The 13,502-nt window shown below is 40.0% G+C and overlaps 3 protein-coding genes and 1 long non-coding RNA gene across 4 annotated transcripts in view; 2 read left to right on the top strand and 2 right to left on the bottom strand.

The window, feature by feature from the left end:
• The window catches only part of LOC139656401 (NACHT, LRR and PYD domains-containing protein 12-like), a 90,624-nt gene extending 87,400 nt beyond the window's left edge, over positions 1 to 3,224 (top strand). Inside the window, exons 14-15 of the mRNA XM_071533964.1 lie at positions 1,280 to 1,326; positions 1,583 to 3,224. Coding sequence (XP_071390065.1) covers positions 1,280 to 1,326; positions 1,583 to 2,166 — 631 coding nt within the window. The 3' untranslated portion in view covers positions 2,167 to 3,224. The remainder of the gene's footprint in view (positions 1 to 1,279; positions 1,327 to 1,582) is intronic.
• Positions 3,225 to 5,442: 2,218 nt separating this feature from the next.
• LOC139656405 (uncharacterized) lies at positions 5,443 to 8,783 on the bottom strand. The gene is made up of 4 exons (XR_011696099.1): positions 8,656 to 8,783; positions 8,059 to 8,176; positions 6,714 to 6,790; positions 5,443 to 5,635 (listed from the first exon to the last, which is right to left on the bottom strand). It is a non-coding gene; the product is annotated as an uncharacterized lncRNA (long non-coding RNA).
• A 1,758-nt stretch (positions 8,784 to 10,541) lies between these two features.
• LOC139656403 (uncharacterized) lies at positions 10,542 to 11,679 on the bottom strand. Its single transcript, XM_071533967.1, has 3 exons — positions 11,376 to 11,679; positions 11,028 to 11,227; positions 10,542 to 10,931 (listed from the first exon to the last, which is right to left on the bottom strand). Exons 1-3 carry the CDS (start codon positions 11,677 to 11,679, stop codon positions 10,713 to 10,715), a joined length of 723 nt encoding a protein of 240 aa, XP_071390068.1. The 3' UTR covers positions 10,542 to 10,712.
• Positions 11,680 to 11,806: 127 nt separating this feature from the next.
• LOC139656407 (putative nuclease HARBI1) lies at positions 11,807 to 12,859 on the top strand. The gene has a single exon (XM_071533971.1). It carries the CDS (start codon positions 11,816 to 11,818, stop codon positions 12,857 to 12,859), a length of 1,044 nt encoding a protein of 347 aa, XP_071390072.1. The 5' UTR covers positions 11,807 to 11,815.
• Positions 12,860 to 13,502: the final 643 nt, after the last annotated feature.

The raw sequence follows: 13,502 nt of genomic DNA, 5'->3' as shown, positions 1-13,502 counted from the left end.
TTCTTTTGTTCCAGAAACAGGTCTGGTCCAGGCTTCCTTGTAGCTCCTGGTTCGTTTTCTGGCTGCTAGCGGTAGCGTTAGCAACATGGCTAATGCTACCGCTACCGCTACCAATAGCTACCAGGGAAAACTATCCTAATTCCTCTTTTGTTTGCGCCATGGATGACACACTTCCTTTGTGCCGTATATCGAGCCTTCATTCTCCCGGGAGATCGTGGAGACATTTTGAGTTAAATACAATGTTGGAAAGAGGGGCTTTTATTCCCCTTTATGTTTCGACTGTTACCAAACTATGTTTTGGAGAAAAAGGGCCTCAAAGTTTGCAGTCTATTTTGAGACATTTATTCAAATATATTGGAGATATCATTCAAACATAACATAACATACTAACATTAAATTTCCAGTCTTTAGTGCCCATACACACACAGACACACACACACGCTCAAGCTGCCATGCATGTGTGCCCGGGCGCACACACACTTGCATATTCACTGGCACCGGTAGTTAGAAAGGAGACTACAGCCTGAAATGAAGTCAGGCCACTGAGCCTCAGTCACGGCGAGTTTAATATTTGAGATATTTCTGCCAGGAATTAATTTCTATGTTGTTCAATAGTAATAATTTCAGTCTGTAATAGTCTATCACTGATTTCAATTCAATTTCTCTCGATTCCGTTTCTCTCTCTCTCGCTCTCTCAGTTTGCGATGCCTGACAACTAAGTTTTCCGCAGAGGAAACATTATGTTTGACTGGAAAATAAAGTGAACAATGACACACCTGTTGCTATGCAGATGTTCATTCAAGATTTGAAGGGAGGCTTGTAGTAGCGCAACTCACCGCCTCTGGAAACTCCTGAAACTCGTGTACAAACTTTTAAACTAGCTGTTGTTGATGTAAAATGAAGACAGATTCAGCAGCTGCACGGCTGATTTCTCACCTCAAATGTTTTCAGAAACACATTTCAGTGAACTATTTTCGTAATATAAGAGAAAGTTTCCAAACGAGCCGCCATGATTTTCCAGTTTGAAATCCGGGACCAGGAACACACCATGACAGTGCAAACAACGTGATATCATGTATACCACCATGACTATGTAGGTCTTGATGCCACTTCTCACGCGACTTTCAACAATGGATAGTCAGTCAGTCAGTCAGTCAGTCAGTGAGTCAGTCAGTCAGTTAGTTACTTTCACTGTTCTAGGCCGGTCCCAGAGGCCTGGCAAAAAGGCCCTTCCATGACGAAGAGATTATGCTGGTCTGACTTTATTTCCTCCCCACAGTGTGGACCATGGTGGAGTGCAGAGGTTGAAACCAGGTCTGAGGAAGTGTAAGTGTGTATTTAGTTTTATATTCATGAAAACAAAGCAGCACACATTCAGTTTCTATTTAAATAGAAAGCTCATGTATGTGACATCTATTTATTCAAATCCTACTGTGAAAAAAGATGGCTGACAAAATGTGTCATCATGAAAGTGAAGAAATGAACAGTCAATATGTTCATTTCTTCATAAATCAACCAATAAACACAACAGGTGTATTAGATGAGAAGCTGCTGCTGTATTGAGTCTTGTTCTCTCCATCAGATGCCTGTGAACTCACACTGGACCCAAACACAGCACACAGAAAGCTCTTCCTGTCTGAAGACAACAGAAAGGTGACAGAGGTGAGAGAGGAGCAGCCATATCCTGATCACCCAGAGAGATTTGACTGCTATCTTCAGCTGCTGTGTAGAAATGATCTGACTGGTCGCTGTTACTGGGAGGTCGAGAGGAAAGGAGAGGTTTATATAGGAGTGACTTACAGAGGAATCAGCAGGAGAGGAGGGGGTGATGACTGCAGGCTTGGAGGGAATGAAAAGTCCTGGAGTCTGTTCTGCTCTGGTAACAGTTTCTCTGTCTGGCACAATGACAGATCAATATTCACACCTTCCCCCTCCTCTGTCTCTAACAGAGTAGCAGTGTATCTGGACTGGCCTGCTGGCTCTCTGTCCTTCTACACAGTTTCCTCGGACACACTGATCCACATCCACACCTTCCACTCCACATTCACTGAACCACTCTACCCTGGGTTCCGGTTCTGGTCTGAGTCTGGTTCCTCAGTGTCTCTGTGTCAGATAGAGGAGGGAGAGAAACACTCACACTGTGACCAAAGACAGTTGCTGAGATGATAGTTCACTCTGGACAGGATCACACACACACACACACACACTTACTTTAGAGTGTATTCTGTGTGTTGGGAAACTTTTAACAACACACACGTACAAGAACATGGACATTTTATTTTGAAAATGAGATGAATGAGAAATGAAACCAGACAGAATCAAGTTATGGTTGTTCATCTTAGAGTCTGTTGTTGATGATTGACAGGTTAAAATATATTTCTTCTGCAGCTTTGTTTTATTTGATATTTTATTCTCATCTCATCATTCCAAGCTAAACATTTATCTAGTTTTCTGTAATTATTTGTCAGAATTAAAGTTTTGACTAAATGAACATTGTTTGGTCTTCAGCTTTTCCAACAAGCAGTTTCAAACATGATTTGTTTTCTTAATGTGATTATTGTGGAAAATCCCCACTAGACCCCAGCCTTCGCCTACCTGACTTCCTGTTTGGGTAGGCGGAGCCCCGTTGTCTACATCTGCAGTCAGGTCACCTGCAGCAGACTCTTTTTAGTTTAATTAGAATGTTTGATCATGTCATTAAGGTTGGTAGGCCTGTATATATGGATCCTGCTGAATTAATGATCCACTGTAAAAAAAAAAAAAAAAAGGAATATTTAATTTTGTTGAACACTAGAAATTAAAGGATTTTTTTATGCCTTTTATGCAGGTTTACAGGTTATTAATGAGTTGTTAAGGGGAAAGTAAAATTCAGGGAGACAGGAGTCTCCCTGAATTTTACATGAAATTAGAAAGTAAGCAGTCAAACATCAAGGGGTGTTTAAGGTGGTTTTGATGAGGTCTCCCCCATTAATAACTCCCTTAATCAATATTCAGGGGATTTTGCACAAATTCATGGGTGAATTAATGTAAATGTAAGGTTATTTTAAGGGATGACTGGTTGGTAGAGAGGCCTAATAATTTGCTACAGAACCTGTAGATCTAGAGGAGCCGTTGTTTTATTCAAATGAGCTTTTATCACCATCTGCTGATTTTTTCATGTCATTAAATTTTTTCTACATTGTACAAAGATGAAGATTCCATCATCAGTGGTGTTTTGTTTCTGCTTTTTTTTTTTTTTGCTTTTTAATCTTTTATATTACTGTGTTCCATAAACCAGTACAATTTTATTATTAATATTAATTATACTTGCTTGGACACACATAGCCTATTACAAACTTATAAAATCGTAGGCCTATTGGTTTATGGAACAAAAAGTTAAAAAGCATAACTGAGAAAAAAAAAAATATATATATAGGTGATGACTGAGACTCTGATAACAGCCAAGCCAAATACTATCAGTGTTGTGCAACAAGCAAAGGCTTCCCACGTCTTGAACACTGCTTTCTGCATTTTGATTGAATTGAACACTTATTTAAAACTCTGCCTTTACACAAAGCAGTCACATTGACAAACTGACAGCACAGACTACAGTGTGATCACTCAGATCATCAAATGGTGATGAATGTGACGACAGAGCCAAATAACTCACGTCTGTTTTGGGGTTTTTTCCCCACCAATGGACATTGATACTTCCTGATTCAAACACGGTCCCGCGCGCCACTGCGGTCAAGTGAGCCATCGTTGACGAAAACCCAGTCAAGCCAGCCGCCGCTTGGATTTTGATGTGCGTCTATTCGTTCTGTTACGGTACCGGTGCTACTGGTGCTTGGAGTGGCCAAAAAAGACAAGAGTCGCAATTCAGTCCTTTCTCACTTTCATTTACCAACTTAAAACGACATTATAATACACATTATATATTAAACAAGTGTTGTTGAATATGTGACGTAAGTTTAGTTTGACGTAAGACGTAGTTTAGGAGGAATCCAATGTCAAAGTCCCTTCCAGAAAACAAAAATAAGCCTTTTAGTCTAACTTTGATTTGGGATAAAAAACATTTCTTCCATAAGTAGTTCAAGACACTTATACTGCTGGACTTAGTAGTTCTTAGACTACATGCACAAATACTATGAACTACTTTTACTGTGTAGTTTAGGAGGAATCCAATGTCAGAGTCCCTTCCAGAGAACAAGAATAAGCCTTTTCGTCTAACTTTGAACTAAAAAACATTTCTTCCATAAGTACAGCTGGAGGCTGGCGGAGCAGGCAGAGCAGGGAAGAGGGCAAGGGAGTGAGCATGGCTGGCAAGATGAGTTGCGGGCAAGCTGGTGGCTGGAGAGGCAGGGCTGAGTGGAGTGAAGGCAGGGGATATGGTTGAGTGGCTGGTAAGCAGTTGGTTAGGCGAAGCAGGCAAGCAGACGAAGGGGTAGTGGACCTGAGGCACAAGGAGAGCAGTATTAATCCAAAGTAAAAAAAAACACACAAGGAATCAAAAAGGCAGAGTAATGCAAGGAGGCCGAAGAGCATTAGTACCTCACTGGCTGATTGAACGATCTGGCGAAGAGTGGATGAGAGACCGGGGTTGAAGTACTGCTCGCAGATGAGTAGATGGGAAACAGGTGTGTAGGCTGATGATCAACCAGGGAGCCGGGAGGGGAAGAGGACCACCAAGCCCACAACACAGACACATGCACACACAAACAGAAAGAGAGACAAAGGAGCACAGGGGAAGGGGGAAACACTAGAAACACAAGGGATGAACTGGAGATAGGAGAGACCGTGACATAGGAGGCCCCTCATAGTCAAAGTTTCACCACAAAACTCACGCTAAACCATTTACAATAATTAGAATTTTTAATTTAGACAATTTTTAAAGTAAGTTATGTTTTGCAGCAACGAGTGGACCCAAACGCAGCACACAGAGACAGGGAAGAAGTTTTAAAGGGTTTATTACAAAACTAGATTTTGAGGTATGAAAGTTGGCCTGAGCGACAAACTACCACTGTGGGTGACGGAACGATCTGGCGAAGACCGGAAGGAGAGCCGGTTTTGTTTTTGAATATCTACCAGAAATGAACAGGGTTGGTGCCTGATACTTTTATACTGCATTGTCAAATTTGAACAGAACACAATAAAAGATGTCTTGGATGTTTTGCAAGAAGATATTTTAACTTTTTACATTCAAAACTGTTTAACTGTAGTAGCACGTGCCATTATTTGACTTTTTTATCGTTTGTTTTTTATCTTTTGTTTATGGCTTTTGATGTTCAACTTACCTAAGGTTGCTTTGATGTTGCAATAAACACACACATACATGCATCTTTTAAATTAGAATGATCTATTTCAAATACAAATTTACTATTGACATTTTTTTTTATTTATAATATCAATAAACTAATATACTTATAACATATATATTTGAAAATAAAAATACAAACACCTTTAACTATATACATCTATTTTTGAAAATAAAAAGAATATGAACATCTTTAACTATATACATCTACCTACTTATTAAAACATTTCCTTAAGTGCAGACAAAGCAATTCCAATTGCTTGCCCTGGCTTCTCGGAGTTGGTCCTTATTCATCCCCAGGCACTGCTCATGGAACCACCTTTCACAGGTGTCACATTGTATCTGTAAAATGAAATAAGTGACCATAACATCTTATACATCTTTTCATTGGAAATAATGAAGTAGATGTGCAATAGAGAATCATTTCTAGTTATAGGCAGGGCAATGTCTATTTATAATAATTTTCTATTTAGATTTCTATATGGCGATTTATGTCCACTTCATTACATGTAGCAATAGTCTGTAGCATACTGGCCTCAAAGACCAATTTCATATATGAAAATATCATTATGCCTTCGATATTTGAGGTACATCTGCCTTTGAGAATCCTTCATTTTAGAACCACCAGTTTCTATATGCATTTTACTAAACAGTCTTACGATATACAATTTAAGTAAATCCTTACAACAAACTATATTATGTCTAAATTAAAAGCAGGTCTGATTTTCAAATTAAAAAGAAAATAATTAACAGTTATAGGTATTATTTATATTTCTGGGACAAACTGTCCCGTGTTGTATCAGTGCCATTGGAAGTCTGTGGTCACTACGATGTAGTTACCTTTTGGTGCTCTTAATTGGTCTGTTATGTAGTGCATATGACCTGCTTCTCTACTATGTACAACAATAAAGCTAAAAAACTAACTCTAACCAATCATTTATCACTCTCTTGCTCTCCCACCTCTTATGATTAATAATCAGTCTTAGAGTGATTAGGTTGGCTTCTTGACTAAATAAGCCAACCAACATATGATCATAAATTTCATCTTTTGTTATTAGACATGGTTAGAATTGTCAATATCCCTATTCCACTACTCATCACATTTTATCTTCTCTCTGTTAATTATAAGTGTAAATATTGTAAATAAATTACCATATATCTGGGAGAAGTTGTGTTGACAGTTTTGTTTGTAAATCAATTAATATCAGTGTCACTGCAGTTCCCAATAACTAGAAGTTAGTGACTTAGTGTCTGCAAATATATTTTATATATACATTGTCCACACATGCTATATGTGGTGTTGCTGTTAGACCCAGTGACTCTACAGTTATTTTAATCCATCTAATATCATACATTTAGTTATATTATAATATGATAAACCCCAATTCTAACTACACTACAAATAGTGACAAACACTCACCCAATCAGTACTGGGAGGCCCAGATCCTGGGGGCTTTGAGGCATTGCACATCGCACAGTTGTTCTCCATGTCAAACACTGCAAGAAAAGAACATATTTTATTGAGACATACTGTATATGTATACAGTTAACAGTTTATTGGCAGCCGTAGTGCAGTCAAATTCTATGCGGCTATTCAGCTGTAAATTACAGCTTGTGAACTCTAAATGGATCATGAATGGGATCATCGACTCAGGTTGAATGAGTTTTTAAGGATGGATCCGTCAGGTAGTCAGGAGTGATTTGGTCTTGCTGTTATATGACACTTTCATTGTATCATTGTAAATTGTTTGTGTTTTGTATATGTATTCTTGTTCAGTTTTGCATAGTTCCATATGCATTTTTCCTTGAGTTTTAAGTATTTTAAAGGCCCTTGTAGGGACACACATTGCAAAGTAGCTTAATTTTACTTCACTTCACTTTAATGGCCACATGACCAAAGTCTGAAATTTGTTTTCGGTAAAGTGTGAAAAAGAAGACTATGTACACAGCACAAACCAAACAACATATAAGCAGACACACTTAGACAATAAGTAATAATCAAAAAATTACTAGACAATGAAGACCTGTATGCAATAAATTGAAAAATGCAGGAATTTATGTTGATGTTACAGTTTCACTCTGAGCCCTGTTTAGTGTTCCATGTTTCACCCATGCCTCCTGTATCACCCCATCCACCCACCAGATGGCCTCAGTCTCTCTTCCTGCTTCCAGTCACCTGTCTGCCACACCCACCTCTCCTGTGCCCAATTCCCAATCAGCTCCCCTGTATACTGTATATACCAGCTCTCCACATCCACTCCTCTGCCAGATTGTTTTGTGCGTTTGCCTTAGCTCTCCAGCCTGTTTGCTGAAATGACCTGTTTGACCATTTTTGCCTGTTTGGCCCACTCTCTCTGCCTTGCCCTCTGGTTTTGTTTGCCTGCCTGCCACCCTGCCTGTAAGCTTCTGTTTTTTCAATAAACCACCTTTAAACTGTACCTGTTTGCCTGGTTCAGTCTGCATTTGTTTCCTCCTCCCTGCTCTCCTGACATAAACCGTGACAGTTTAAGTGTCAGTATTCAGAGTCATTATTGCAGCAGGAAAAAAGTTATTCCACCTGTACCACCTCCCAGATTTTTAAAATCATATATAAATCAATGATGCTGTAGGCTATAAATGCTGCATTGTGTGGACTCTAAGGAAATTTTACAGGCTGTAGTTAATTTGGATGTATTTGATTGCATTAGATTAAAAGAAGTTCATCATTTCCATAACAACTAACTAACAACCGTAATATAAATGATAAAGAAAAATGACTTAGAAACCTGAACCATGGAGTATTGAAAGTGCAAACTTTCTCCTCTCACAAGCCATCTCCTTTTTGGATGTCCCAAAGGACATAACTGGTAATGCAGGAAAGGCCTCCATCACTGCCCTTGCCATCTACAGCAACACACAGAATGAAACGTGTCATCTGTGCTACATTGCTTTTGCACAATAAACCAGTAAAATTACAAAATTTACTTGTTTTTTCAAATAAAAATTTTCAAACTATTAATATTGTAACTAATACTTGTCTTGAGGTAATTATCACAACTAGAAGCATGTACATGACAAACTACACGGGCTGTGTCAACAACCAGCCCTCTCTTCAATCACTTTTACTCCAAAAAAACATTTGAACGGTAAATTGATAATTCGGACACTAACGAATGATCATCTTTTTTACCATCAGTGACAAGTGTTGTGTGTCATAACTGTAATTTAAATTCATTGTATTATGTTTCTTTTAGACTTATGTAGTGTACATGCTTAGAACACTAAAGCCGCACAGTTAATCCTACGTGCTTACAATGTGACTTTGGACACAGCCATGGAAGAACTCGCACAAATATAGCAGTTAAAGTCAAACAATACATTACCATGTTGACAATGACCCCACAGCTACTGCCATCATGTTGAACTGGATGGTGCATGGTTACTCCTCTCCATCTGACATTCCCCCAGTCCTCCTTGCCATAGCAGGTTCTCCTCATGCTGAAGTATTCCCTTTGTAAAACACATGGTGGAATAGTCTCTTATTTAGTAATGTAGGCTATCGTGCTTACTGAGCTACTTAATTTAAAATTGGCTATATAGATACTGAGGGCGTGACAGGGAGAGATAAGAAAAAGTAGCCTACTGTTGAGACCACCAAGCACAAAGTAATGCTTCAGTGGTCTGGGTTTGGGAACTTCTGGCCTTACACACTTATACATTTTTACTTAAACACAAAGCTGTAAATATAATTGTAAGATCACTCTCATCTTTGAACATTTTTAGAGAATTTGTTCATTATTGTGTGTATACTGCTCTTTTTAGGCAAATCTACAATAGTTTTTAATGATACTTTACATCCAAGTTGCTGACTTACCGTACGCTTTTTGCAGCATGTTCAGAGTCTGCTTCCTCTGATGAATTTGCCGCTGGATCCACCAAAAAGACTGAGCTTATGGCAGGAAATAAGCACAAAAAAAATTGGTAAGTACAAATGTAAAAATGAATAGCTATCAAATTACTGTACGTTTTTACAATTCAACCTAACCCACTTAAACTCACTTAACCCGCTGCCCACTTAAATTTGACGCATTTCCTTTTTTACATTACAAAGCTTTTTGAGTTGATTCTAATTTTACCTCATGGCTGTCATCCACAGAGGATGATTCAGTGTCATTTGGTGATAAAAGAGTATTCACGTTGTGTTGGCTGACTTCCAGTGGGGGCACACAGCTGGCTGAGTCAGAGTCTGTTTCATATTGTGATTCTTCAGGGCTCATTTCTGGTATGTCTTCCAGCGGGCTCACTTGCGTGGTTTGATGTAACTGAGAAGGAGTACGGCTCTGCACATATGCCCACACCCCACAAGCAACACAGGTTAAGATTCATAGATAATTCTAAGATCATAGTATGTGCATTGAAAAATGTGTTTAAACAATTATAATCACTATACATTTTGTACAAAGGAGTGCTCAGGGTGCAGATTTCAGGCTATGACCCAATTAATTTAGTGTATTATTACCTCAGGTTCTTTATTGGCTGAGGAGCACTCCATCATTAGAACAGACCAGTATAGTATCATGTGGAGCACAAAAACCCTCCCTAGACAGTTGTGTGGACTTTCTCCAGGACTGAGTAATAAGTTCTTAGAGTGGATTTAGGTGCATTATTTAATTCCTTCGGTGTGAGTCCTTGAAGATAAAGTGAGTAACCTATCGTTCATATTATCCAATCCTGTAATATTTGATGTGTTTGAGACGTCAGTATTAAACTTAGGCCTGTGTTGCTGATACAATTAGGCAGAAACAGCAATAGGCAATATTTTCCTCACTGTGGTTGCTGTGTATTTCATTAATGGTGTACTGGGCCCAGTATTTCAAACGTGATCTGACAGGATTATCCTGGTCGGATTGGATTAAATCTAGATCTGATCTGAAAACTGGGTATTTCAACACAGATCAGGAGAATCCTGATCCTGAAGATCAGGGTTTCAGCTCTGGTAATCCAATCCTCCCTTGAATCCAGATAAAAGGCTGATTTGGGTATTTCAAAAGTTAAGTCAGATATCTGGATCAACTTGATACCAAAATTTCAGGATCATTTGAATCCCACCTCAGAGGTGGATTTGACTTGGACTGACAAACTCTCAGCTCATACTTCTCCTAGATATTGTTACTCAAGATGTTCGTTACACTTAAGTGTTAGTGTTGTACTTCTAACAAGTAATATCAAAAAATTTAAAGCATAGTAAAAATTTTGACCACACTGTAAAACTGCTGTAAATAAAATTACAATTATTTCTCAAATTCTAGTTCACCAAACATTGTAACTTGCATGTACCAAAACAGAGAAAGACAAAGGGATGCAGGGTCCAAACAAAGTTTTATTCCAACAAAGACATGTCAAATAATGTGACCACTAACTAAAACAGGACCATGCTATTTCAAATGTCAAGCTGTTTCTCTAACAGCTTGATTTTCAATTCTGTCTCTTTTTGCTGAAGCAGCGTCAGCTTAATTTGCTCTTTGGCCAGTTCAGTCTGTTTGATTGCCCTTTCTGTCTCCATTTTGAGGAGCCTCTCATAGGCTTCCTCATCACCGGCATGCCTCTTCCGTCGCCGTCGCTCTGGCGCTGGCTCTGGCTCTGGCTCTGGCCCCCGTGCCTGATGTGGTAGATAGATAAGTTTATTGGTCACTTGCAAAGCTAAAACCAAGGTTTAAAAACAGTGTAGTGAAATGCAAAAAAACCAAGCTCTCACCAATGGTGGACCGGGTGGAGCAATGCTGGCACTTGATGGTGTTGATGGCTCACCGGTCTCCACAGGTGTGAGCAGCACATAGTCAGCTGAGAGGTTGAGTGGCTCATCAGACTCCCCCACACTGGCTGGCAAAATCCCATGGAGGGCATGGGAACTCTCCCCTCCAAGTATATCGAGGACAGTATCTGAGAATTCACCAGCTTTACAAAATAAAAAAGAACATTTGTATTGCACATTTCATATAAGACATGTAGCTCATAGTGCTTCACAAAAGTGACATGAAATTAGTACTTGTACCATTAATGTAACATAATATGGGAATTTAGAAGACAAACAGTTAAGTCTTACCTTTGAAGGGCTTGTTCCCAGTTTGGGGGGTTTTCGCCTCCGCCTGGTCCTTGGTGGCCTTTTGCTTTAAGTTTTTCCACCGAGCCTTGACCTGCTCCACCGACCGTAGTTGGCCACTGCCAGTGGCATTTATTTGGGCTGTGATAGCAGCCCAAATCTCGCCTTTGGTCTTTGCAGACACACTGGTCTGGCCAGGGGTGCTGAAAGTGCCAAACAAAGTACTGTAATGTGACCTCACCCCATCCAGCAACGCATGTGTTTCAGCAGCTGTAAAGTTCAATCCCTTACTCTTTTGGGCCTCCATGGTGTCTGGAGGTTGATCAACCAGTCACTCTTTTATACCTTGCCAGTCTCGTTACTTTCAGGTGTGAGAGTATCCCAGGTTCATTGGTAAGGGCTTAAATTGGGTTCTCAGCTGAACACGATTGGTTGACAAGACAATGACAGCAATTGTACACCGACACCGACAGCAAAGGAGAAGGTATAGGCCACGGCATTATGCTGAGCGCCCCAACCTGCTCGAGCATTACTCAAATGAGGAGCTTTATGCAAGATACAGATTTGGGCGAGATGATATTACTTACATCTGTAATATTCTTCATCCTCACCTTGAACGTGCCACCCTGAGGAGCCATGCCTTGACTGTGGAGGAGCAAGTGCTTATAGCGCTACGGTTTTATGCATGTGGTTCCTTCTTTGAGGTGATTGGGGATGGACTGGCGGTGACAAAGTCAGCAGTGGGCCATGTGGTGCATTCAGTGTCATCTGCCCTCACCAATCTTCTGGGTCAATTTGTGAAATGGCCTGAAAATGAAGACGACATGGCAAGGACCAAGAGGAAGTTTTTCTCATTGGGGGGGATGCCCAATACTATTGGTGTTATTGATTGTACTCACGTGCATATTCAGGCACCTCATGCCAGGGAATGGGAGTATGTCAACAGAAAAGGCCGGCACAGCATTAACGTGCAGCTTGTGGGGAATGCTGACCTCATTGTCACCAACTGTGTCGTAAGATGGCCTGGGTCTGTACACGATGCCCGTATTTTGAGGTCAAGCCACCTCTTTCAAAGGTTCCAGCAGGCCGCCCCAGATGGCATCCTCCTCGGTGACAGCGGTTACCCCCTTCTACCCTGGCTGATGACCCCTTTTGCTACTGTCACCAATGACTCTCAGCAGAGGTACAACAGTGTCCATGCCACAACAAGAGGGACAATTGAGCGCCTGAATGGCGTGATAAAACGCAGATTTGCCTGCCTGAACTATCTCCGTGTGGAGCCACAGAAGGCCTGTCACGTCATCTGTGCCTGCATTGTGCTCCACAACATTGCACAAACGAGGAGAGTGCCACTTGGGGCTCCCATTGATGGACCTCCTCCCTGCGCAGAAGTCCCTGATCCGCTGCCTCCACCACCACTGCAGCCTGATGGTCCTGCTGGAAGAGCTGTGAGAAATGCCATGGTTAATCTTTATTTTTCCACTTGAATGATTAAAGAAAAATGTGCACATTTTTTCTGTGTCAGTGTTAATGTCATGCTGCACATTTCAGCACTTTCCAAGCATTTTCAAGGTATATTTTCATGCTTCTGATTAATTGAAGACAAAGTGGCTTCAAGCTTAAAAATGCACCTTTAAAATATTTGGATATAGCTTGAATGTGATTTTAAAACATGTAGCAATGTATTTCAGTTAGTGTTTTACACACTGATTATTTTACTTCATCAAATCAGATCCTTTTATAAATTACCATAATTATGTTGGAGAGGAATTAGGATGAAGAAATGTTTCTAATTGTGTCACTGACCAATACCATGAAAGTAATGCCATTACAAATTTAAGCAGTTTCAAGCACTTTATTCAAACTCCAATTACTAGAAAGTCTTAAATGTATCAATACAATTAAAGCATTTTCAAGGATTTCCAGCACTCACCCTGTTGTAGCTGAGTGGTCCATGGCTGTGAGTGGACTCTGAAAGTAGAAGGTGTATGAGTATCTTAATCCACAATCCCAAATTGTGTTTATGTAGCCTACACAAAAACATGATATCATCACCAGCATTAGGCTACTGTAGCATTCTGAACCTTCTGAACAAACCTTGTAGTTAATACTCAAACTGTGTTGCGTTGT

The sequence above is a fragment of the Centroberyx affinis genome, unplaced genomic scaffold (genome assembly GCF_046629955.1).
Source record: "Centroberyx affinis isolate AG114_WGS23_722 - 3 ecotype Tasmania unplaced genomic scaffold, CSIRO-AGI_Caff_v1 ptg002474l_1, whole genome shotgun sequence".
Lineage (NCBI taxonomy): Eukaryota > Metazoa > Chordata > Actinopteri > Beryciformes > Berycidae > Centroberyx > Centroberyx affinis.
This window is presented reverse-complemented; position numbering and strand designations above follow the sequence as displayed.